This window comes from Gastrolobium bilobum, unplaced genomic scaffold, assembly GCF_033153095.1.
Source record: "Gastrolobium bilobum isolate Gb01-03AN ecotype WA unplaced genomic scaffold, APGP_CSIRO_Gbil_v1 utg30084, whole genome shotgun sequence".
NCBI classification, from domain to species: domain Eukaryota; kingdom Viridiplantae; phylum Streptophyta; class Magnoliopsida; order Fabales; family Fabaceae; genus Gastrolobium; species Gastrolobium bilobum.
Genome location: NW_026898071.1, coordinates 40671 through 67989, shown reverse-complemented (window position 1 = coordinate 67989; position 27319 = coordinate 40671). Strand labels below are relative to the sequence as shown.

The 27319-nt window shown below is 32.1% G+C and overlaps 1 protein-coding gene across 1 annotated transcript; it reads right to left on the bottom strand.

Moving 5' to 3' along the window:
* LOC133312578 (probable vacuolar amino acid transporter YPQ2) lies at positions 1-5686 on the bottom strand. The gene is made up of 12 exons (XM_061513804.1): positions 5430-5686; positions 5225-5267; positions 4962-4988; positions 2928-3026; positions 2440-2549; positions 2112-2289; positions 1471-1572; positions 1242-1334; positions 1106-1126; positions 949-1007; positions 781-871; positions 1-460 (listed from the first exon to the last, which is right to left on the bottom strand). The coding sequence occupies exons 1-12, from the start codon at positions 5651-5653 to the stop codon at positions 365-367; spliced, it is 1143 nt and encodes a 380-aa protein (XP_061369788.1). The 5' UTR covers positions 5654-5686; the 3' UTR covers positions 1-364.
* Between the last annotated feature and the right edge of the window lie 21633 nt (positions 5687-27319).

The window sequence follows — 27319 nt, the reverse complement described above, 5'->3', positions numbered from 1 at the left end:
TCCATCTATTCTGGGTTTGAATATCTATAATACTAATTAGTGTGGGTATATACTTTCACATACATAGTTTAGTTCACTGCTTGCCACATCAACAATTGTAATGAAGGTGTATAAACTTCGAAGAAAGCTCTAATCTGTGGTTTGAAGGTGATTAGATCAACACAACAGAGTAGTCACTATCATAAATTCTACAATTAAACATCAGTGTTTTAGTTTCATATAATCCATATATAATATTTGGTTACACCCTTCTCAACCATCTCCTTCAAGGGTGTTCACATAAGCCCAATAATGGCTTACTTTTAGGAAGCTGCCCATTAATTTTTCAATTTAACATCAATCGGTTAAGGCACAGCTACACAAATCAAGATGCAATTGCTTTTCTCGCTTCTTGGTAGTCTCTATCATCACTTGCTTCTCTCCTTCGAAAGTATCTATAGTAGATGTATTGCAATAATATCTGTCATTTATATTGTTAAGGATTTGGTCATAATCCTACTTTCTTCAATATATATATATATATATATATAGAATTAGTGCTTCTCATGTTATAGAAAATAATTTTATCTCCTACATACATAAAAGTATATGGGGAACATGTTTTATTTTTCTTTTCTTTTTTGTGTACATAGCTTCACATGGGTCCCACGCACTTTTATGTATATGTAGGAGATAAAATTATGTCTTATAACATAAGAAACATTGATCAGTATATATAGTTAACAGAAATCCCCCCAATCAAAATAATAATGTGCATCAAGAACTGCATATATAGGATACAAAAAGGTCTAGTGCCACGCAAACTACGGCATCCAACAACCATGGCATATTAGCTTTGATGCTTTCCCATTCCGTGGTTCGTACAAGAATACTGCATCAACACAAGTGTTAGAATTAATTTACTTAATTTGAAAAATAAATTTATGCACAAGGGAGGGAGATTGGAACCTTCCCACGTAAGTGACATTAGCGATCAGTGCGAATAGGAACATGAAAGGATTTAAGCCCTATTATAATCAAAAGAAACAGCATTTAATCTTTGGCTCTTTGCACATGTAATTCATAATTGGAAGGCAAGAAATGTTTATGGTTGATTGAGTATTACCTCCACAGTACCTCTTTTAATCTGATCAATATTTGAGGACACAACAACCAATCAGCAATAACAAAGCACATAAAAATATAATCAAAGTTACAAAGAATAGTCCAAAACCAAAAAGAAAAAAAAGTTTGAGACTTACGTTCAACCATATTTGGGGAAGTCTACCACCTATATAGATAGCAGCCATGAGCCATCCCAACCATTGACCAATTGTACTGTGTGTCTCGTGCCCCTGTGATGAGCATTAATTACTAAGCAACAAGCAAATGCAATTATGCAAAGGAACCAAATTAACATTTGGAAAAAGATGAGTGTGAATTAAGTGAGGTCCCAGTACCACTGGCAACTTAATTATGAGTCCTACGTACCTGCAAGAGCTTTCTTCCATTAAATCCTATGTATCCTTCTCTCAAAGCATTACTCTTCCGGGGCAAGTTAAGGGATGCTGCGATTAATGTTCCATAACTTCCCTGAAACGGCCCGCAATACGACAAAAATAGTAGCATATGTATTAGTGTAACGAGGTGAGGACACAAATGTGGAAGATTGAATTGTACTAGAAGTGATCATTCGTGTGTATAGTTTTCAGATAAGAATTCAAGTGAGTAATGAAGTTTCACATTGGTTAGAAATATGCTAAATGATAATCATATAAGTATAATGACCTATAAGTCCAAAGTCTTAAGATTTGGAGTTGAGATGAAATGTCTGAACTCCCTCGGACCCAACATGTAGTCATTTCAACCATAATAACTTTTTTTTTGTTACAATTTAGACCATAATCATACCTTTTGGGGTCAAAGGGTTTTTCTTTATTCAAGTGGACATTTTACAAGTACTCAATTTAAAAGCTAAGAACTGCTTAATGTATATATTCATTTTACATAGAGAATATAACAATTTTTTGGTTGGTATTTGTGTGACATTAATACAAAGTCTAAGTCCTAGAAGTGGGAAGAATTATATAATCAAGCAGCATGTTTGAAGTATAAACAAGTGAAAGACTCACAGCCACAGATCGTGGAATGGGCCTAGGCTGGGTTGCAGAATTTTTAAAGGAAGCTGAAGATGCTTCATCCTCAGAAGAAGAGTCATCGTTCAATTCCAAGGCTGAAGGCCCACTTTTTGCAGCTCTCATGTAGGTACGCCAGGGTGGCGTGCCACTCCCAGCCAATGATCTTGCTGACCTGTATAATTTAATCAATTCAATGAAAAACATTAACTTTATATAGTTCAGATCTTATGCTATAATTATGATTTAAACTAATCTCACTGCTAAAAAAAGTTAGTGTTTACAATTATTGCACTAATTATGGGGGGGAAAGATATGTGCCTACATATAGTAGTACTCCGGTCGAGGTGCTGCTTTGAGTGTACCATGTGGTATTGGAATTCCAGACTCGTCACTTGGTTTCGGTTTCAATGGTTTTTTCTCTTCTTCGAGAGCCTGTAAGATGATAAAATTATAATTGAAATATTCCCTTCCTTCAAAAGAGAGTGAAGTTGAGAGTGAGATTGCATTCTTTCTTTTTCTTTTTCTTTTTAATAAAATACAGGTATTTTCAATGGAGTCAATCTTATTCAGGTGAGTCCAGAATTAAAGTTTTAAATCTCTTACAAAGATGATACCAAAAAGGATCTACACATCTTTTTATCTCACTTGCTCACATTCACGTGTCAACTGAACTATCATCATTTGTTGTGAGATTGTATTCTTTTGTTTGTGGGAAAACATATATATTTAATTTGAGCAATAGAACAAATTAAAGTGTGTAAATTTCAAATTTGATTACTAGAAGGAATCCAAGAAATTGGAAATATGTACCCCTTTGTTGATGATCTTCTGACGATGTTTGTACCATCTGGAGATGTAGTCATAATACATGACTTGCAGCATTAATACGATCGTAGTGATTGTGTAAAGCTGTTAATCACAATAATGACTGCTAATAAGATCAAGTTTACAATTTTCGTAAGTTAAAAAAAGAAGAATAATAATGAAACATAACTAAGGCTGAGTATAGGGGATTAATTAAGTCTAAACCGTTTGCCAAATTCAAATTTTTAGTCAGTTACAAATCTCTTATAGTGATTTTATATTTTATAAAATAGTTTTCGGGAAAAAAAAAATTGTACGTTCTTATTTTTTATAAATTTATACGAAGAGTTTATCAAATTAATCAAAGTTAAACTCCAATTATATAAATTTAATCTTAACTTACAGAAATATTTTGTACTATTATTTAATTTATCATATTGACACGTGTCCAAATCTTAACCTCGGAAACCTATAGGACCTTCTCTATGTTTTCAACCCAATTTTTGTTTCAAAAATCTAAACGCTAAGAAGTTTGAACTTTGAATTGTTACCGCTAAAAGAGAATTAAATAATTATAATGGCTCATAATCATGTGTAAATTTCAAATTTGACCACATTATTTGGAGAAATCAAAAGGTTGGCTGCTCTTTAGTTAAAACCGCGTATTATAACATGTTTGGTTTCCCTCTCATGCCGTTGAAAAATTCTTGGACTACCATATGGAAATGGCATGGGCCTCAACGTGTTAAATCTTGTATGTGGATCATAATGCATGGCCGCCTTCTTACTAAAGACCGCACATCTAGATGGAGTGGGGAATCTGGTCATTGTAAAATATGTCCTGGTGAGTTGGAAACAAACCTCCATGTTCTAAGAGATTGTAAGCATGCTAGAAGTGTTTGGAATTCTCTGGTTTCAGCTAATCGGCAAAGCTTATTCTACAGCTTGGATCTTAGAGATTGGGTTGAAAATAATATCTCAAAAGCCTGGAATCAAAGTAATTCAGATGATTGGCGTGATGTCTTTTTTATCTCTTGTTGGTTCATTTGGGGATGGAGGAACAAAAGTGTCCATGATACTAACTTCAAGCATCCAACCCATGGAACGCACATAATTGCTATGTATATAGAGGAAGTTCGTAACTGCATGGGTAGGAAGGCTATGGCTACTACTAGCATTCATCCAACTCGTATGAGTTTATGGAAACCTCCAAGGTTAAATTGGGTGAAGATTAATATTGATGGGGCAGTTGAAAGGAATACTGAGGTGGCTGCTTGTGGTGGGATTATCAGATCTGATGATGGCTCTTGGTTGGGAGGCTTTGAGTATCATATTGGTGCTTGCACTCCTTTAATGGCGGAGCTTTGGGGAACTCTAAAAGGTCTGGAATTGGTTTGGCAACTGGGATTTAAGAAGGTGGAACTAGAAGGAGATGCTTCTGAAGTATTCTCTTTGCTTGCTGATTGCAATGCAGCTTGTCAGCCTCGTATAGTGGCTAAGATACAAGCACTCATCGGTCAGGATTGGGAGATAACGCTTTCTCATATTCCAAGGGAAGCTAATTCCTGTGCTGATTGGTTAGCCAAGTCTGCTCTTCACAAAGATACTGGATTCTGGAGTCATAGAGTTATGCCGTTTCACCTTGCTCAGTTATTTGATCACGATCTTCAGGGAATCTCCTCTTGTAGGGGTATAGACCCTGGATAGTTATTTTTTGTTTCTGGTTGTTTGTTTGTTTTTGTTTGGGGCTTCGCCCCTTAATATTATCAAAAAAAAAAAAAAATGTGGATTTTTTTATTTTATTTTTTTATAAATCACATATATCTTTTATGAGAGGATAATTCTATTCGGGGGTTGAGGATATAAACTTTAAATCCTTCTTAAAAATAATATAGAGATAATCAAACAAGTACTTTCACGCGACGAGCTGAGCTCCTATTATTTGTTAAGAAATGAATTCTGGGACAACTAAAGAAAATAAACGACATATAAGGTAAAAGGAATAAGATGAAGAAAAAATTGACGTTTGTAATTAATTACCAGAGCTGTGTAATACTGGGTAGGCAACTGCATATCCATCAATCCATCCAAAAAAAAAAAAAGTTAACAAAACGAGAAGAAAGTAAGTCCACAATAAATGAACTAATAATATAAAGAAAACTTAGTGGAGTAATACAGAGGGTAATGATAACATAAGAGAAGAAAACCGCCCAATTGCATGTCAGGGCTTTCTCTCCCTGGCCCACCACCCTGCAACCAAACAAATATTACAGTGCAGCAGCATATGGTTTCGAGTCACTAACCGTAGCTGGTTCCAGAATGCAACCCAGAAGGTTGAATATGTCACTGCATTAAAATGAAAAATATTTTTAAACAAACCGAAACCAACAATTAAGCTGCTAATTAGTGTCTCGTTTAGTGAACCTAATCCTAAAGTTGATTATGTTCTTTCATAAAATGAATGAAAAGAAAAAGAAAAAGAAAAAGAAAAGAAAAGAGTTGACAAACCCGGCGACCCAAGCAAGGAGAAAAGCAAGGGACACTCCATGGCTGGACTTGGTGTGAAAAATAGTGATTATCTGAGGAATTTCTGCTACACCCCAAAATATAAGACTGATGAGCCCCAAACTGAACGAGATGTTATCTCTCAGATCGCAAAGACAGTCTTGGAAATATTTCTCAACCCATCCCACACAGGGTTTCCTCTCCGTCACACAGTAAGAGGGTGGCATTCTCTGTGTGTGTGTTGTGTGAGAGAGTTTCGGATGAGTATGTGCTTTGCTTGGAAATATTAAAGAAGCTGGTTTTATAGGCATTAGTGAAATATTTGTCTGAATCTGTTGTCCTTTATTGGGATTGTATTGTACTGAATAAATAAAGGTATTTGCATTTATCATTTAATATGATATAACAAATTTTTCTATACACATAATATTTTATAGGACCCATTGAAGAAAAAAAAAATTATGACACCTAAAATAAATCACTATAACATTACACAATTACTTTTCCTACGCCATATAAAACCCATAAATAAAGCGCAATACGTTTCTTATGAACGATGTACATGTAATACAAAAAAAAAAATTGTATAGAACCCACTAAAAAGCAACTAGAGAAAAATAAAAATGAATCTCATCTATTATTTATATGAATTTTATTAATCTCATGTTAAAAAAGATAAATTATCTCATGTCATAAAGACAAATTTGTGGGCTCCACTACCTGAAAAATAAAAGAAAAAGGTGACACAATTATTTAAGAGTTTGTAGAAGAAAAAGTTATATAAGAGTAATTTTTGTATTTATATATATAAAATAAAATTATTTCATATTATATAAAACATTATTTCATAAATAAAACTGAGTAAAAAGCTACATAAACCAAATAAATAATGCTACCAAGCCATAGATTCATGTGTGGCTTAGATGTATACAGCAGACCAGAGTGAGGTGCATGTCATGTCCATCCGAACTCCGAAGCATAAAACTTGGGGAATTTCTAAATGATTTTGGTATTGTTTTAAATATAATATATGTATTATTTTTTCAATATTTAAGATTTGTATAAATTAAATATATATGTTACAATTTTTTAAAAATAACATTATTATCATTTAAAATATTATTTTTATAAATAACAAAAAAATTAAATATTTATAATGTTATTTTTTAATTAAAAGTTGATATATATTATTTTATTATCAACTTATTCTTAAGAAAAATTCTTAACTTTTCTTTATCTGAATGGACATCTTAGGTAAATGGTCCCCATTACATGGCTCTGCAGTTACCAGTTAGTGGCACGTCCGGTGGTCCCGTGCATGTTTTTGTTTTTTGTTTTTTTTTTAAAAGAAACCTTTGGCATGGTGGGAATATCCTATGTTGCATCAAAGTAATTAAAATCCAAATTTTACGTAAAATAAAAAAGGAACAAAAAATTGTAATGTAAAAAAATTAAAAATATAAAAGTCTTTAAAATATTGATAAAATTGTTTTGATAAAAAAATATAAAAATATAAAATCATAATAATAAATTGATATTTTAGCTACCATGATTGCACCAATATCGATATAGGACACGACACAATATGACACGCCGACACATTAATTCTAAAAAATGTTAGATTTTGGCACATTAAGACACATTTTGATATTAAGTAATATTTTTAATATATATAATATAGTTTAAATTTGATACACATAGCAGCTCATAATAAGTCATATAATCAATCAAATATTCAAATTTCGTATCATATATATAAAGAAAAAATAATTTTTTATGCCTTACTCATTTTTAAGTCAAACTTCATAATAGAAAATATTTGATTTATGAATTAATTTTTCATGTTTAGTCAAAAAGATAAAAATAAAATAAAATATAGATAAAAAATGTGTAGAAAACATTGATCGTGTGTCGAAAAATGTCAACTTCATAAGAAGCATATTGGAGCATTGATCGCGTATCAAAAAATATTAATCGCGTGTTAGAATGTATTGAAATGGGTCGGTGTGCAACACATATACAACATTTTTTTTTTCCCCAGAGCTTGTTCGCACATAAGAAGGAGTACCTACATCCATACTAGAAAAAAGGATTAAAATGAGAAAAAAATCCCTATTTAATAAAGAGTTTGTTTTTTTACCATCAACGTAAATAAGTTATCTATATTGAGTTTAAAATGACGTCGTTTTAAACAAAAATCAAGATATTTTATAATTATAATTTAGTTCAAAATTATAATTATTTTTCTCATTTTAATTTTTTAATTTTTTGACGCAAAATGATATCATTATAAAAATAAATATAAATAATTTATCAGACATTAAAGCGTATCGAAGAAATTTTGGTTCTTTTTCTTCAATACACCGCCAAATTAATTGACGGTTGAGAATTCCCCGGATCAATAAAATTCAGTACGTGAAATTGAATTGAATATAAATAATAAGAATTACTTTTAACTTTATAATTAATTGCAAAATTAATTTAAGGTTTACAAAGATTTTAATTTATTAAAAATATTTAAAAATTGAGTATCATTTGTACATTATTTCTTATAATATTTTATTTAGAATATGCGTATAACAATATAAATTATCTCTATAGTTTTAGTTTGTAAAAAAAAATTGAAAAAAAGTTACAAAAAAATATTAATATACAGCTAAAAAAGTTATTTAATGATGCGAGCAGAAGATCAAAGTCACATGATAGCTTACTTTTGTTTTTTTTCCTCCGAATCCAATGTGTTGTGTCCTGTCTTAATCTGCAAAAAAATTTAATGGGGAGAAGTGAAAGTTAGGGAAGAGCTGATAATGTGAGTCAATCAACTCTCACTTCACCCGATTCGATTTAATTTGAAACAAAGGGGAGGCATGGTTTAACCTACTATGTTGGTGGGTCAGCCTAATTAATTTTAAAAAAAAATATTTATTAGAATTTTTTAGATCAAACCATGTGATTTAAACTAACATAATTTAAAGAAAATAATTTATTCAATATAAATAAATGAAAGTACTAAACCCCAATGGTAGTTCAATTGACAACTGAGCTTTCAAAAGTTTGTCTCTCTTTTTTAGGAGGAATTAGCCTTATCTTTTCTCTGCTATCAAAGTTCAATGTATCCGTTGTTCTAATAAGAAAGTAAATTTTGGGGCCGTACTCTAAAGACAAAGTGGCGGAAAAAAGTTGAATGAAGATATCTTCAGGTTTATAAAAATAAATAAATGAAAGTGCTTTAATATCAATAATACACTTAACATAGTTAAATAATTTTTTTAGGTAAAAATTGATTGAATAGGTAGAGAGCGAGATAAATCGGTTAGAGAATTTAAAATTTAGATGCGAAAAATGGAAAAACATAAGACTTAACTCACTTTAGGGTTTTTTTTAAATAAAGAAAATAATGCAACTTTAAATAACAAATCTGATAAAACTCATTGTATTGAATAATGAAAAACTAAGTCATTACAAGTGCTAAGTATGAATTTATATGAAGTGTGTTACAGAAGGAACTACGTTAACTAATCGTTAGTTAACGTCTAACTAACTTAAACAAACCTTGAAACAGAAAACTAACTAATTCTGTTTCTGTCATGGTTAGTAGCACTTCTTGGTTCATGATCAGAGTAAGCTTGGGATACATGTGGGACCTTTGATAGGTGTGATACCCCCCCCCCCCCGGCAAGCTGGACGGTGGATGTTTAGCAACCCCCGCTTGAGGAGAATAGCAGAGAATGAAGCAAAGGAAAGTGGTTTGGTGAATACATCTGCTAGTTGATGAAATGTGGAGATGGGAAGCAAATGGAGAAGGCCTGGTTGTATTTTCTCTCTAGTGACATGACAATCAATGTCAATATGTTTCGATCGCTCATGAAACGTGGGATTTTTGGCCAAATATATTGTTGATCTGTTATCACAAAATACTGAGGTTGGGCGTGTCCATGGGATCTTAAGATCTTGAAAAAGAAATTTAAGCCATTGTAGCTCACAGGAAATACTTGCAAGAGCTCTGTATTCTGCCTCTGAAGAAGATCTTGAAATGGTGGATTGTTTGTTAGATTTCCATGATACAAGAGAACCACCAATTAGAATACAAAATCCATTAATAGATTTACGGGTATCCTGACAACTTGCCCAGTTAGAGTCAACAAAACCAGATACTGATAAGTCAGATTTTGAAGAAAAGAAGAGGCCTGTAGATGGTGCCCCTTTGAGATATCGTAACACTCGTTTGGCAGCAGCAAGATGAGAATCCAAGGGATTGGAGACAAATTGGCTAAGCTGTTGAACAGCAAAGCTAAGATCAGGACGAGTTGTAGTTAGATAAAGCAATCTGCCAACTAGTATTCTGTAGGGTGAAGCATCAGATAATGGGACACCTGATTCCCGACTAAGTCTTGCAGTAGATTCCATTGGTGTATTGAGAGGTTTTGCAGCAAGCATACCTTCATCAGATAATATATCTAACGCATATTTGCATTGATTCAAATGAATTCCAGTGCTAGAACGAGCAACCTCGAGTCCTAGAAAGAATCTAAGAGTGCCAAGATCTTTGATTTTGAATTTATTATCACGGAAACTTTTAACTCATTGAATTTCGTCCATGTTGTTTCCAGAAAGTACTATGTCATCTACATAGATTAGTAGCACTGTGAATGAAGTAACATTTTGGAGAGTAAACATTGCATGATCAGCATGAGTTTGTGTATAGCCAATGGAGTGGAGTGCTGATGTGAGCTTAGAATGCCATTGACGGCTTGCTTGCTTCAAGCCATAAATGGATTTGTGAAGCTTACAAACTTGATGTGGACGATCACAGGAAATACCTTGGGGTAACTCCATGTAAACATCTTCATGGAGGTCACCATGCAAAAAGGCATTGTTCACATCTAATTGTTCTAAATGCCAACCCTTGACTGCAGCAATAGCCAGTAGTGTGCGAATGGATGTCAATTTAGCTACTGGAGAGAAGGTATCTAGATAATCTACTCCTTCCAATTGAGTAAAGCCTTTTGCAACAAGGCGAGCCTTATAACGCTCAATAGATCCGTCTGATTTGTACTTAATTCGATAAACCCACTTGCAACCGATAGGTCTTTTTCCATGTGGAAGATCAACTAGACTCTATGTATGATTTTGGGCAAGTGCTTGTAATTCAGAATTCATGGCTTATATCCAATGATCAGATTTTGTGGCTTGGTTATAAGTGTGAGGCTCAGTATGAATGCAGGAATTAAGACAAAAGGATTTGTATGATGGTGAACAAGATGCATACGATAAGACATCAGAAAAAGGATAGGGGCTTGTAGATGACATACCTGAGTGTGATATGATGCACTGAGCTGTAGAGAGGCTATGATGATAGTCAAATAAGTAGTGTGGTAAGGCCTTTTGCCTAGAAGATCTTCGAAGTGCTGGAGGAGCGACTGTGACTCCATTGCTGTCATTGAATGGAGGAACTGATGTGACTTCATGAGTATCAGTTGATGGAACAGAGGAATTTGTAGTGGCAGGGGTGGAAGGAGGTTCAGGTATAGGAAATGATATTTGTGATGGGTTATTTGTGGGGGTGGAAGAAATTTCAGTATATTCATATATTGGTGGGACCTGGGGAAATTCTGGTTGAGTGGTTGTGTGCAAAGGTGGTGTTATGAAAAGGAAAAGTGTGCTCATAAAACACTACATTTCTGGATACAAATAGAGCATGAGAATGTAGGTCATATAGGAGATATCCTTTAGTGCCATGTTTGTATCCAAGGAATATTGTTTTTCTGGCTCTGGGTGAGAATTTTGTTTGACCTGTATGTAAGGTGGATGCTTAACATAAACATCCAAACACCTTTAAATGAGTTAAAACTGGAGGACTGCCATATAGGTGTTCATGTGGTGACTTGTTATCGAGGTTTAGGTTGCAGGTTCTGTTTATAACATGGATGGCATGTGTGACAGCATAGGTCCAGAGGTTACTTGGTAAATTTGCATGGAAGAAAAGGGCTCTGGCAGTGTTTAGGATGTGTTGATGCTTGCGCTCAACCACTCCATTTTTTTGGGGACATTCTACACAGCTCCTTTGATGAACAATTCCCTTTTTGAGATAGAAATCATTCATAAGAAATTCTTGGCCATTATCACTACGCAACACCTTTAAAGTGGTTTGAAACTGATTTTCAATGAAAGCAATGAAATGTTGCAAATGTGTTCTTGTTTCTGATTTGTTCTTCATCAAAATAATCCATGTGAAACGAGAAAGGTCATCTACCAATGTAAGAAAATACTTATGGCCATGAATAGATGCTACTGAATAAGGACCCCAAATGTCAGCATGAAGGAGCTCAAAAATTTTGTTACTTTTATTAACACTGGGATAATATGGTAATCGTCTTTGCTTAGCCAAATGGCAAGCATCACAAGGGTTTACAGGAACAGAAGGTATAAAAGGAAATTGGAAAGACATGAGACATAAAACTTCTTCTGAGGCATGGCCCAATCTTTGATGCCACAGTAGTGCATCACTTTTATTTGCTGAGACATTGCATCTTGTTTTTCTGGTATCTTCTTTGTTTCTGGCATTCACTACTTTGTTGACAATCACATATAAGCCATATCTTAGCTCAACAGTCTAATCATCACTTGGGAATGCATCTGTTTAATGATACAAGATTCACTAAGAAATGTCAAAGTACAGTTAAGGGAAGCACAAAGTTTAGTTACTGAGATGAGATTAACATGAAGCTCAGGAGTATATAGGACATTAGAAAGTGTTAAATTGGGTGACATGGTTACTGTCCCAGATTGGTGAGCAGTGATTTGTGAACCATTTGGCAATGTGATGGAAACAGGTTGAATGTCAATTAGGAACAGAAATTGAGACTTAACATAAGACATATGATCGGTTGCACCTGTATCAACCACCCATTGCACACCTGAGACATCATCATGAGAAGGTGTATTGACATTGGACACTCTGGCTGAATTCACCATATGTGTTGCATGTGCTGGCTGACTTGAATTGTTGTTTTGCAGAAGATTCATCATCTGCTGGTATTGATTCTGAGTGAGTGTCACATTTGATTGAGAGGTATTGTTCTCAGATTCAAATTGACCTGTATTTTGTTGAACTGTTAAATTGGTTGCATGCTGACCATTTCCTCTTGTGCGAAAACCTGGAGGAAAACCATGAACATGAAAGCACGTATCAACTGTATGGTTGAACCTACCACAATGAGTACACAATCTGTTAGAACTTGAATTTCTTCCTCCATAGCCTTGGGCTCTGCCACAACCTCTAAAGGTCCTTCCACCACTATTGAATCCACCATGATTCATTAAAACAGAATTGTTGTCACGAATAGAATTATTTTCACGAATAGAATTGTTATCACGAACAACATTGAATGCGTGTGCATTTGCAGAATCATTAACATGAATTTCCTGCTTGAACTGTCGCTCTTGTTGTATTACCATGGAAAATGCCTTGTTTACATTTGGCAAAGGATCCAGCAACATGATTTGGGAACGGACTTGAGCATATTGCTCATTCAGTCCTTTCAAGAATCTGATCACATGATCTTGTTCTCGATAGGTTCGCATCTTGCGAAGAGCTCCACAGGTGCAAGGAGTGGTGCATGTGCACACAGGTAGCGGTTTGAGACTCTCCAATTCGTCCCAGAGAGTCTTCAATTGAGTGAAAAACTCAGTTATCGAATTAGAACCTTGATGAAGTTTATAAAATTCTTCTTGTAAATCTGATATTCTAAATACATCAGATTGGGAGAAACATTCCTGTAAATCTAGCCAAACGTCTCGTGCATTTTCGATCCAGATTATGGATTTTGTAATCGAATCAGAAATAGAACGATGAATCCAAGCCATTACCATTGTATTGCAACGCTGCCATGAGGATTAATTTGGATCACTCTTTGCCGGTGCTTTGATGCTTCCATCTACAAATCCAAGCTTATTCTTGGAAATCAACGCTACTTGCATTCCTCGCACCCATGTGTGATAATTGGCACCTATCAGTGGTGGAGCAACAAGAACTAATGCAAGACTTTCATTTGAGTGCAAGAAAAATGGATCTGAGAGATTTGAACGATTGTCAGGTTGTGTAGAACCTTGAGATGGAGTCACTATTTGATCCTCCATTGATGAATGAGGATTTCTACTTCAGAACTTTCTAGAAAATTTGCGGAAGGCGAAATACCAGAGCTCTTGGTTAGAGCTCTGATACCATAACAAATCTGATAAAACTCATTGTATTGAATAATGAAAAACTAAGTCATTACAAGTGTTAAGTATGAATTTATATGAAGCGTGTTACAGAAGGAACTACGTTAACTAATTGTTAGTTAACGTTAGTTAACGTCTAACTAACTTAAACAAACCATAAAACAGAAAACTAACTAATTCCGTTTCTGTCATGGTTAGTAGCACTTCTTGGTTCATGATCAAAGTAAGCTTGGGATACATGTGGGACCTTTGATAGGTGTGATATTATTGGTCAACTTGTGTTCGCCCCTCGCCTAACCCATGTTAAGACATACTTAGGCAAGTTATGGTAGGTTAATAATTACAACTATCAAATAATAGTAGTTCAATTGGTACATGAAAGTTGAATACGTGATTGTTTGATCCTTCTCATTACCATCTTTGATAAGAATTTAAAGTCAATTCTGAACTCTGAACTCCGAATTAATCTATAGAAAACATCAATAACAAATGAGTAATACATTTTAAGTGTGTGAAACAGTCGTTTACTCAACATCACATAACGTGTGAATTTTATTTTTCATTCATGTTTGGTTACTTTCTGCATTAGACAAAACTCATAGTTTTGACAAATAAAATCGATTCTCCTTAGAGGAACTGAGGAAGTATGAATTAATTAGCTTCTCATGTATCAAAAAAAAAATTAAAGTAGCTTCTCATTCTCTTTCTCGATCAGTTCTTTTTTTTTTTTGAAATATTTTAATCGGTTCATTGCTTCGCAACTAATCTGATTCGAGGCTGGTCCAGAATTAAAGCTTTAAACTCCTTCCAAAGGTGATACTGGAGAGATTCGAACACATGATCCCCACCTGCTTAGCTCTCATGCGCCAACTGATCTACCACCATTTGGTCCGGTCTTTTTTTTATGTTTTCACATCTTCATGCATTAAGCTTGTACTATACTTGTCGTCTCTTCTGTGCCATTCCCGCTTCTTGTCATCAAGGTTCTCTAATAAATCTTTATACGTGAAATTTTTACCAAGACCAAACATGGCTGCGCTATATCAAAGTAATGATAAAATTATTTGTTATCATCACAAAATATATTCCAATTTAGAAACTTGGCACAACATGATCTTCTTATGTTGCCTTTTATCTTTTATCCTTTCTCCCCAGCATACGGATAGACACCAGTCTTGACTCTTCCCTCTAGTGTTCTAACCAAATACGACTTCAATATTATAATTATAATTTCTACACGCCTCCCAACCGGATATGCAAAGGTGGAGTGGGATCTATATACACGGATATAATTTTCTCTACTTTTACAAGAAATATATATTTATATGTTTGTCGAAAAAAAATACTCATGTAAAAAAATATATCATATAACAACATATATAAAGAAATTACTGCATGCTTAAGATTGCGATCACTTCATTTATATTTTAATATTTATTAATGTTAAAAATTCGCTACTTATTTAAATATTTTGCATTTTAATTATAAAAAATAATAATTAAGATAACAAATGCCTAAGTGAGTAATAAGCACATTATCAATTAAGATCAAAATTTAAAATGTAAATAAAATAGGCATAATTAATAACATGCAATAATTTTTCATAGAGACTCTTTTATTAAGAGTAAATACCTTTTTTGGTATTCAACAAATTTCACGATGCTCGTTTTAATCCCTAGCAAATAAAAAGGTCCATCGTGGTCACTAAGAAATTCAAAATGGACTCATTTAGTTGAAATCGTGATCCCTCACAAATTCAAAAAATACCCATATTAGTCCCTAAAAGGACTAAAATGAGTCTATTTTGAATTTCTTAGGGAGTATGATGAGCCTTTTTATTATCTAGGGACTAAAACGGGTACCGTGAAATTTGTTGACAACCAAAAATGTATTTACTCTTTTATTAATTTCGGCGTGAACCTGGTCAACTGAAAGCATCAAAGGTGAGGACTGAGTAGAAAAAATGAGGCAGCGTTTCACTAAACTATCCACAAACACTGGTCGCCGCGTGTAACTTGATGCTTCTTGTATAGTTTAATGATGCTACATTGCTACCCACCCACTCGGTTGTGTCTCTGATGGGCATTATCTTATGGAATCGTGACTCAGCCAAACTCTACCACAAGCTTATCTATTAGTTTGGCTGTGATTTTGCTTGCAGAATGCACAGAAAAAAAGATGACACGCCAAAGAGAATGTCCGGGAATTTTAGCAAGCTCATCAAAAAAATACAACTCCTACTTAAAAAAAATGAATAAAATCACAAAAATAACATAAATATTATTAATATAGGAAAATAGATACTCGTCAAGTCTCTGCGTAACACTGCCACAAGAAAACATGGATATCCCATTTAAGCTCTATTTGCAAGTTGATAGGTCTAGTAAAATGTAGCTAGCCTTAAATGATTTTTTTTTAAAAAAAACATACGTAAATGGGCTTGAATTTTTTGAGTCTGATGTAAGATTTATATCTTATTCTTCATTTCAATTGTTGATTTTTTAATTTAACAGTTATAATTTATTTATTTATTTATTTTTTTTGGAGTTACCCAACCCTAATTACCTCTTTGAGGCGAGTTGGCTCCCTCCGGTATCCCCACGAGCTTCGACTCTTTGAGCCGGCTATGGGACTAATAATTTCAAATAAACTATAACCACTAGATGGACATAAATTAATGACTCAGGTGAAGAATAAGATTACTAAATCTTACACCTGAGTCAAAAGACACAAATAAATTCCTTTTCATGTTATTCAAAATTTATGTTAAGGATGAACTTAGATAAAAAATAAGAAATAAACCTATTTTGTAAAGATAATTATAAAAATCATAACTATTTTTAATTTTTAAAATCAAATTTAGAGAACATATTTTGTTTTATTTTATATTTTAACTTGAATTAAAAAAATATTGAAAATACCTATTTAATTAACTATCTTAATATATAAAATCTTCATCACATCCATGAAAATTTTGCTGACGTGTCATTCTCTTCTTTAATTTCAGTTTTGTGTTCACACTTGAAACCAATTTGAAATGTTTCTTCTTTTAGTAACTTTTAAATTCGAATTTTCAAATTGATGGGTGGAAAAAGACTTCAAAATTCTATTGTGACAGACAGTTGTATTAATATCTCACTACTTTCTACATTGAAATTGTGAAGTATTTTAATAATAATTATTGGAAATTGAAAAGTGTTTTACTATGGAAAGTATTCAAATTTGAAATTTAAACTTGAAGGTGGGAAAAGAGTTCATCATTAATATCTCACTACTTTCTGCATGGGTAATTGTTAACCCTATTAATATTCCACTATTGGGCTTAATTATTAAAAAATGAAATTATTTCGTGCATAAATAGGATATGTGTTACTGGACCTTTTCATTTGGTAATTAGCTTCTCTGCTTATGTTTCTTCTCTTATTTGTGTTTTTCTTCTTCATATTCTCAAGTTGTTCTTCTATTAGATGAACATGTAATTTTTTTTTTTTGTAGCTCTGTTGTAGAGCAAAGCTGACGGGATGATTTGGAATCACTAGGATATGTACTTAGATGACTTGACCATTTTACCCCTCATTAATTAATTAATAACCATTTTGCCCCTGATTCGAAACTATCTACCAATCTGCCCCTCTTTAATCGACTACCTTGCATTTTTAATCGACTAAATGGTTGTTGGGAGATTTAATCGACTAAATCTTCCTACTTAATCGATTAAAAAATCATACTGACTTGTTTTCCTTTGTTGTCTGGTGGGAGATTTAGTCGACTAAATAGGGAGATTTAGTCGACTAAATCTCCCAACAGCCATTTTTGCCTGTTTTGACCATTTAGTCGATTAAAAATGCAAGATAGTCGATTAAAGAGTGGCAGATTGGTAGATAGTTTCGAAACAGGGGCAAAATGGTTATTAATTAATTAATAAGGGGTAAAAGGGTGAAAAAGCCTATGTACTTATGTACTTCCTTAAAAGAAGGTATGACATTCTTCTTTTCTTCTACAAGTATTTTCTCTATAATCTAATATCATGAATGAGATGATATAATAAAATGTCTTAACTTTTAAATGACTAAATATTTATGTTTAGCCTTCCTTATCTGTGCTCTTCGGGCACCATCTCAAAATTCAACACGGTAAAAATTCTTCTTTTATCTTAAAGTCCTTCTGTTTTCTATCTTTAATGTCCGCAAGAGCAAGATGAGTTTTCCCTTCTATTCTTTCTGTCCATACATAATTTTTTTTCCATTGTTGTTGTTGTTCTTTAATTTATATATATTCTTGACAGATATACTTACTGTGATGATGCAAGCGAACATACGGGGACATTTTTCAAGAACTTTTTCGTTTTCAAGTTTCCAACTATATAGCATATATTAGTATTTAAATATTGAGTATTACCGAATGATGTTCTGGATCATGGATTGAGATTGTGGAAGTATGTCATTAGCTTAAGTAAGAGTTTATTTCAAGGGATTTATAAATAAAGAACTATAACTTAATCTATTTCTTTCTTCCTCTTCTTTTTGACAATTTTTGATCCGTAATAACCTTAATTTCTAAACTCAAAGCAATTTTTCTTTTAGGAATTATTTGATTTAATTATCACTATTAATTAATTCTTCTACTATTTTTTTTGTACCTATTGTATAAGTGCCTATCGTAATTCAATGTAATTAGGCATTGGAAAACTATGTTTTACATGCTTATATTGGGAATATAAACCAGAAGAGAAATTGGTGGCTCTTCAATTCCAAAATATAATACAGGCATACAGAACTTTTTATCTTCCAATAAATTTATCATGATTAACCTTGAAACCAACATACTATAAAAAATAAAAGTGAATATTCCATAAGCGAATAAGTATATTTTAAAAAAAAACAATTCCAAAATTTTCAATTCCAAACTATAATACAAAAAAAGAAAAAATTTCGTACAAGTATTTTTTAAAAAAAATGTTTAACATAAAACTTTTAAACATATATGTATAACACATTTGAAAAAATAAAAATTATAATTTAAAAGCTTTCTTCTTCTTAAACTTGATGGATGGAAAAAGAGTTCAGTATTTAATGTTTCTGCATTGGGAAAAATATATATAATAAATTTAAAATTAATTTAAAATTATAGATTAAACGAAAAAAATATTTAAATTTATAAAAATACATGTACAGATAATAAAAAATAATTTAAATTTAAAATTTAAACCAAAAAAATAAGAAATAAATTTTTTATACTTTAAAAGAAACTAAATAAAAAATTTAACATAAAAAAATAATACAAAAAAAAACTTTTTCGTACAAGTATTTAAGTTTTTTTTAACATAAACTTTTTATATATATATATATAACCAATATAAAAAAATATAAAAATTATAAATTAAAAGTAAAAAATATTACAATTTTTAAAAAAATTGTAGCATTAATATAAAACAATTTAAAATTTAAATATAAATAAGAAAAATGACATTTATCGTTCTATAAAAAAATTATCAAAATTTAATATTTATAAAAATGAATGACAATTCAGTGATGAGTGACCATCTAATTCCTGTATCGTAAAAAAATGTTTGCCATTAAGTATTTTACAGACTTCTTTAATGTTTCTCTCTAATTTTTGTATGAGAAATTATTAATGTAGATACAATGTATGTTTTGATGATAACAAAGTGGCAACAACAAAAAGGCAAGATCATTGGATTAAGAGCAGCAAGGAATAAATAGAAGAGCAATAACAAGATCAAAGACAACTAACCATGGACAACATCTAAGAGAAGCTCAATATCATAACCATGGTGAAAAATGATCAAAACCAACAAAGTGTCAAGCATTGTCATATTTAACAAGTCAAAGCATCAAGTTCAAGAAAAGATCCAAGACACAAGACATGAAGCTTCCAAGACACAAGACATGAAGCTAAGTCTAAAATCATATTTAGAATGTATCTTTAGGACTGAGAATATATGTGAGGGTATATGATAGATTGCATTGCATGAACTCAAAGTTTTTATCAAAGTAAATGTGCTTTTCAAATTGCATAATCATAACCTTTATATACTTGAAAGAAAATTGAAAAATTCATGGAAAAGATCCTTGACATATTTTATAACTTCAAAACATATTTATCAAGTCAAGATCTTTCACAAAAAGTAGTTGGAAGCAAGGTAGAACACATTTGAACTTAAAATTTGTTGCTTAATTTGTTTGCTGCCTTCCATACAATTTTTCGTATCTAAGATGATGGATTTGGATCTTGTGTTCTGCATAAAAATTGTAGATCTCTCTTTTATCTTTCCAACGAGCCCAAGATCACATCAATCCGACAAGTATAACTCAAATTATATCCAAAAAATGAAACAGTGTTCTTGTTGTCAAGTTGGGAATCGATTACCACTGCGACAGATCCCAACGGCTATAAAACGACTAGTTTTTCAAATGAGATCCCAACAGCTATAAAAGGCTAGTTTTTCAACGGCTATAAACGGCTAGTTTTCAAATGAGATCCCAACGGCTATAAACGGCTAGTTTTCAATGAAAACACTATATATGCATTTACAATGACTTAAAAACATTGGGCATCATTTCTACACATATTAAGCATGCTATGAGAGCTTCTACACTATCATTTGCATATTCTTTCATATCATTCAAAGATCAAACATATTTGAGCTCATATCTTGAAAATTCATATACTCATATTTCTTCAAGTTGTATATCCATACTTTGAGAGTGTATATTCATTTCTAAATATTTTTCTCCTTGTATTCTTGAGTTGAAAGGGTTGTGAGACCCATTGTTTGAGAGGTGGCCAAATACCTAAGTAAATTTGGAGTGAATTGTAAGGTTACCAAGTACCCGTAAACTTGGAGATTGTAAGGTATCCAAGAACCCGAAGTCTTGGAAGATTGTAAAGGTTTGTCAAGCACCTGTGAAGCTTGACCATTAGTGAAAGAGTTGATCGAGCGGCTTCAGTCTGGACGTAGGTCACAAGTGGTGGTGACCGAACCAGGATATGTTGTGTTTGCAATTCTCTAAACTCTAAACTCTTTATTTTTAGCACTTTAATTGCTTCTCTGATATCTTGTATGTGCTAGTATAAGTTCTATAATTGTGATATATTATACATTATGAATTTTCTGAATATATTGATTAGCTCTCTACATATCAAGGTTTGCTTGAAATGATTATTTAGAAACTAAAAGGGGACTTTTGCGAAAATCTTGTAATACTCAATTGACCCCCCTCTTGAGTACGAAAGCCATATTCCTAACAATTAAGCCTATTAATAATATTTATTATTATGTCTATTGGATGAAAAAATATTTAATATTTAAAATTCAAACTTTTCAAATTTGAATTTTGAACTTGATGGGTTGGAAAAGAGTTCAACATTTAATATTTTTGAAGTGGAAAAAAAGATATATATAATAAATTTAAGAGAAAATACCATTTTCGGTCCTCAGCAAATTTCACAGCCCACTTTAGTCCTTAACAAATAAAAAGGTTATTCGTGGTCCCTAAAAAATTTAAAATAGACTCATTTTTTAGTCCTTTTATGGACTAATGTGGATATTTTTTAAATTTGTGAGGGACCACGATTTCAACTAAATGAGTCTATTTTAAATTTCTTAGGGACCCCAAATAGCCGTTTTATTTGCTAGGGACTAAAGCAGGCATCGAGAAATTTGCTGAGTACCAAAAAGGATATTTACTCTAAATTTAAATTTAATATAAATTATAAATTAAACAAAAAAAATATTTAAAATTATAAAAATTTATGCATAGTTGATAAAAAAAAATTAAATTTGAAATTTAAATTAAAAAGTGACATATTTATACTTTAAAAGAAACTAAATTAAGAATTTAACTTAAAAAAAAAAATTCCGGTCAATCATTTGTAATATTATTTTTTTCAAATAAACATTTTAAATATATACGTATAACCAATATAAAAAATATAAAAATAATTAAAAAAGATAAAAAAAACTTAACTTTTTAAAAAAAATATGTAAAATTAATACAAAAGAATTTAAATTTAAAAAAATAATACATCTATCATTCTGTAAAAAACAAGTTGTAAAAATTTAATCACAATAAAAATGAAAGACCATTCTATGACCAATGATCATCCACCTCCCACATTGTAAAGAGATGTTTGTCATTAAGTATTTTATAGACTTTTTTAATATTTCCCAGTACTTTTTACTTGAAAAATTATTAAGCCTATTAATAATATTTTTTTGATAGATAGCTTGTTAATAAATTTATTATTATGTCTATTATTAGTTTGAAATTATTTAATATTTAAAATTAATTTTTTAAATTTGAATTTTGAACTTGATGGGTGAAAAAATAGTTCAGGATTTAGTGTTTTTGCAGTGATAAAAAAGATATAAATAATAAATTCAAATTTAATATAATATTATAGATTAAACGAAAAAATATTTAAAAAAAAAATATAGTTATAGTTAATAAAAATAATTTAAAATTTAAATGAAAAAAATAAGAAATGAAATTTTAATACTTTAAAAGAAATTAAATTAAAAAATTAATTTTAAAAAATAATACAAAAAGAAAAAAAAAACTTTTCCTTACAAGATTTTTTTTTAACATAAACATTTTAAATATATATGTATAATGAATATAAAAAAATATAAAAATTATAAATTAAAAGTTAAAAGAATTTAAATTTTCAAAAAATATGTATCATTAATACAAAAGAATTTAAATTTTAAATCTTAAATTTCAAATTTAAATAAGAAAAATGACATCTATCGTTCTGTAAAAATTAAATTATACACATGAAAGACCATTCAGTGAACAGTGTCCATCTAATTCCTGCACGTAAAAAGATGTTTTTCATTAAGTATTTTACAGGCTTCTTTAATGTTTTTGCAGAGGAAAAAAAAAATATATAATAAATTTAAATTGAATATAAATTATAGATTAAACGAAAAAATATTTAAAATTATAAAAATTTATGTACAGTTGATAAAAAATAATTTAAATGAAAAAAAATAAGAAAGGACATATTTATACTTTAAAAGAAACTAAATTGATTACCAAAAAAAAAAAACTAAATTAAGAATTTAACTGAAAAAAAACAAGACGAAAAGAAAAAAAAATCAGGTCAAGTATTTTTTTATTTTTTTAACATAAATGTTTTAAATATTTATGTATAACCAATACAAAAAATATAAAAATTAGAAATTAAAAGATTAAAAAACTTAATTTTTCAAAAAATATGTATAATTAATACAAAAGAGTTTAAATAAGAAAAATTACATTTATCATTATGTAAAAGAAATAATTATAAAAAATGTAATCATTATAAAAATGAATGACCATCAGTGACCAATGACCATCTAAATCCTGCATTGTGAAAAGATATTTGCTGTTAAGTATTTTACAGCCAATTTTAATGTTTTTTACTACTTTTTGCATAACAAATTGTTAAGCATATTAATAATATTTATTATTATATCTTTTGGGTGCGAAAATATTTAATATTTAAAATTCAAACTTTTTAAATTTGAATTTTGAACTTGATGGTTGGGAAAAGAGTTCAGCATTTAATGTTTCTACGGTGAAAAAAAAGATATATATAATAAATTTAAATTTAATATAAAATTATAGATTAAACGAAAAAAATTTAAATTTATAAAAATATGTGTAGCTAATAAAAAATAACTTAAATTTGAAATTTAAATGCAAAAAAATAAGAAATGACATATTTATACTTTAAAAGAAAATAAATTAAAATTTTAACTTAAAAAAATAATAAAGAGAAAAAATTTCCATACTGTTATAAACAATTTATTGGTTGTCCATATCCGTTATATAACCGTTATGATCGTTGGAGACGTTATGACTGTTGGAGAATAATTGCAGTTATTGTGTCTTTTCATGTTTTCTGAGCCTATAAATAAGGCATGTATAAAGCATCATTGGAGTATGACAATCCAACCAGAATACATTTCCCTAACTCTCTTATCTATATATTCTTCTTCTAATTCTTAGTAATTTTACAACAAATTATCAGCACGAAGCTCTGTCCGAAAAGATAATTGCAATCGAAAGAGATATTGTGAGTAGTCCATTCTATTTGTCGGTAGTTCATTCTATTTATTTTTTATGTTGCATCCTTCATGATTATGCTTTATTTAATGAGGTTTGCATTTGTCATTTAACATAACACAACAAACTTTCCTACACACAACATTTTGTGGGGTCCACACTTTTTAAAGAAAAAAGAAAAAAAGAAAATTACGGCACGCAAAACGAATCTTTATAATATTACACAATCACTTTTCCTACAACATAACTCTTATAAAACCCTTATTTAATTTGATTTCTCAAAAAGCATTCACTGTACATATGTTTGGTACACGGTTTTTTTCCGGATTTCCGGGAAACTGAATTTTTTTAAATTTTAAATTTTCAGATATTATAAATTTTTAGATATTATCGTAAACTGAATTTAAAAATTAAATTTTTAAAAATCGAGATTCCTGGATAAAAAAAATTTTCTCCTCTACCAAACGCCTACGAGGTAAAAGGATGGATTTTGCCCCTTGATAGCCATTAGAATTTAGAAGATGCTGTGCCTTTTTTTTTTTTTGTTATACTGTTCATTTTTTTATATCCCAAATTTAACTGTGTGTCGGGTTTTTGGGGAAGTTGGATTTGCTTGCTAGAGTTTAAAAGGGTTATCCAACGGTAAAGAATTCTCATACTTCTTTATTAGAGAAATATATCCATCAAGAAATTTATGTATAACTACATTTTGGTACTCAGCGTGCAATTCAGCAGAGAATCTTGTGGTTATTAGTGTTTATGTATAACTATTTTTTTTAATAAGTAATAAAGACAATGAATGATAAAATACACTACTCGATTTTAACTTGCATGTGTAGTATTTGAAATTATTTTTTTTTTGTATAAAAAGGAACGAAAAAATTACACAGCTACGTATCTAGGCATCAATGTGCCTCTGTTATCCTCTAGGAACAGCTCCTCACAACCAACAGGAACGTTGCTATACCAGTGTGTGCTCCAATCATCATGGTTTCCAACAGTGGCCATCCTATCAGCCACCTGATTTCCTTCTCTATATACATGACTTGTAACTACCTTCCATTCTTTAGCTATCATCAAGCAGATCCTGGACACCAACGAATAACAGGGATGAGAGGATACACAACCCTCACTCACAATATTAAGAGCCAACATCGAATCACTTTCCAGCAACACCTGTTTAAATCCATGCTCCCAAGCCCAATTCAATCCAACCAAGATACCTCACAATTCAGCCATCAATATAGAAACAGGACTTACCCTCTTAGAGAAGCCTATAATCCATCCCCCTTCCTCATCTCTAACAACACCACCACAAGATGAGCTGCTTCCATTACCTGAGAATGACCCATCAGTATTAATTTTGACCCACCCAACAGGGGGTGGCCTCCAACAGATCATGATCTTATCGTGGCTATCAACAGACAGACCTGCAATAGTTATGATGCTATCAGCCACTTTTATATTTGACACAAACAAAGAGGCTTGTGAAAAGATCTCGTGGGGGAATGAATGTTTCCCATTAAAGACCAGATCATTCCTATGCTTCCAAATAAGCCAGCAAATTACTCCAAATTTCAGTCTCCAAGCCCTGTTCCTTTCTTTTCTGTTAAGATTATTATCTAACCAAACCTCCAAGTCTGCCATCAGAAAGTCTGGGAACTCATTCTTTTCTATCCAGTAACTCCACACCTCTTGACTCCATTGACAGCTCCTAAACACATGATCAACATCTTCCCCAGCCATGTTGCATCTAGGACATAAATCAACAGCAGACATATGCCTACGGTATCTCTCTGCATTGGTAAGGAGCTTGTTCCCAGATAGCAGCCATAGAAAAAGTTTGACTCTTTGTGGTCCCTCCCACTTCCAAACCGTGTCCCAGCTTTTAGAAGAGACATTCATGCCCTGACAGGATAAAGATCTGTAAGCAGAACCCACCTTGAAGGATCCACAGCTAGAACGGGTCCAGAACAGCTTATCCTTACCAGCCATATGAGATGGAGGACTAACATTACCAACAGCAATCAGAGCCTCCCTGCTAAGAAAATTATTAAATTTGCCCCAATCCCAATCACCTCTATGGACACAATCAATCACCCTCCAATTTAAACTCTCTTCGGGAATATCAGCTACAACATGATCAACCAATCTCCCAACACTAGGTACCCATCTATCAAACCAGAATGAAGAGCTAGAGCCATCTCCAACACTTACCCTTGAGCCATCAATAACTTGATCCCACACACTCCGAATCCCTTTCCAGACATTGGACTCCATGCTTCCTCTCTTTAGTACAGGGCTAAAACCCTCACCAACCTTATACTTACTGCATAAAACTTTCACCCACATGCTGTCCTTGTTGGCTGTGAGGTTGAATCCAAACTTCATGGAAAATGCCTTATTAACCAGAGATTGATTCCTGAAACCCAAACCCCCCTCCTTTTTAGAGGTGCACACTTTCTTCCAACTAACCAAGTGTGTTTTCCTTTGGCCTCTTGAGGAGCCCCACAAAAAACTCCTAGTCAGTTTTTCCACTTCATTGCAGATTCCCTTAGGCAGGACAGCAGCTTGCATGGGGTACACTGGCAAGGACTCAAGGACTGATTTGGCCAAAGTTGCTCGGCCAGCCAGAGTTAGAGAGGATTGGTTCCATCTAGACAATCTTCCCTGTACTCTATCCAAAACATTTCTGAAGGTGTTTTTAGTTACTCTTTTGTGAAAAAAGGGGAACCCCAAGATACTTCCCCAGGTCTGAGGTAATCCCAATGCCAAGAGATTCACTAATTTCCTTAGCCCTCCCCAAGCTTACATTCTTAGAAAAGAACACTCTGGTCTTCTCCTTACTGGTTTTCTGTCCAGAAGCATCAGAGAAGACCCTTAACACCTGGTTTATCACATACGCTTGCTCCAAGCTGGCTTCAGCACACAAGATGATATCATCTGCAAAAAGCAGATGAGATATAGGTGGAGCATTTTTCCTTAACACAATAGGCTTCCAGGCTTCTGTCTCCACTGCCATCTGAATTAGCTGAGCTAGTTTCTCCATGCAGAGAACGAACAGGTAAGGGGATATAGGATCCCCTTGCCTAATGCCCCTTCCTGGAATTATTTCCTTAGTGGCCACTCCATTCCATAGCAATCTCATGGAGGCTGTGGAAATACATCTAAAGATTAGTTGCACCAGAGAATCAGGAAGCCCAATATCCTTCAAGGTTTCAACCACAAAACTCCAATCAAGCCTATCATAGGCTTTCTCCAAATCCACTTTTATCATCATCCAGCCCTTCCTACCCTTCCTAAGTCTCATAGAATGGATAACTTCTTGGGCAATAATAATATTGTCAGTACCTTGTCTTCCCATTATAAAACTACACTGATTGGGAGACACAATCCGAGGCATTAAATCCTTCAACCTTCCAGCAATGATCTTCGTGATGATCTTATAAACCACATTGCATAAGCTAATGGGTCTAAAATCTTTCATATTCTCAGGGTTGTCCTTTTTGGGAATCAAACAAAGAAGTGTACCATTGATGTCCCTCACCTTCTCAGGAGAGCAAAAAATATCCTCCACAAGCTGACAAACTGACC

Bases quoted from the DNA above. Each gene is read 5' to 3' on its own strand.
- LOC133312578 (XM_061513804.1), bottom strand. From the start codon at position 5,653: ATGCCACCCTCTTACTGTGTGACGGAGAGGAAACCCTGTGTGGGATGG. The intron at 2,550-2,927 runs GTACATATTTCC...ATCATCTTACAG, and splicing joins AGAAGATCATCAACAAAGGG to GCTCTCGAAGAAGAGAAAAA. The intron at 1,127-1,241 runs GTAAGTCTCAAA...AATATTGATCAG, and splicing joins TTCCCCAAATATGGTTGAAC to ATTAAAAGAGGTACTGTGGA.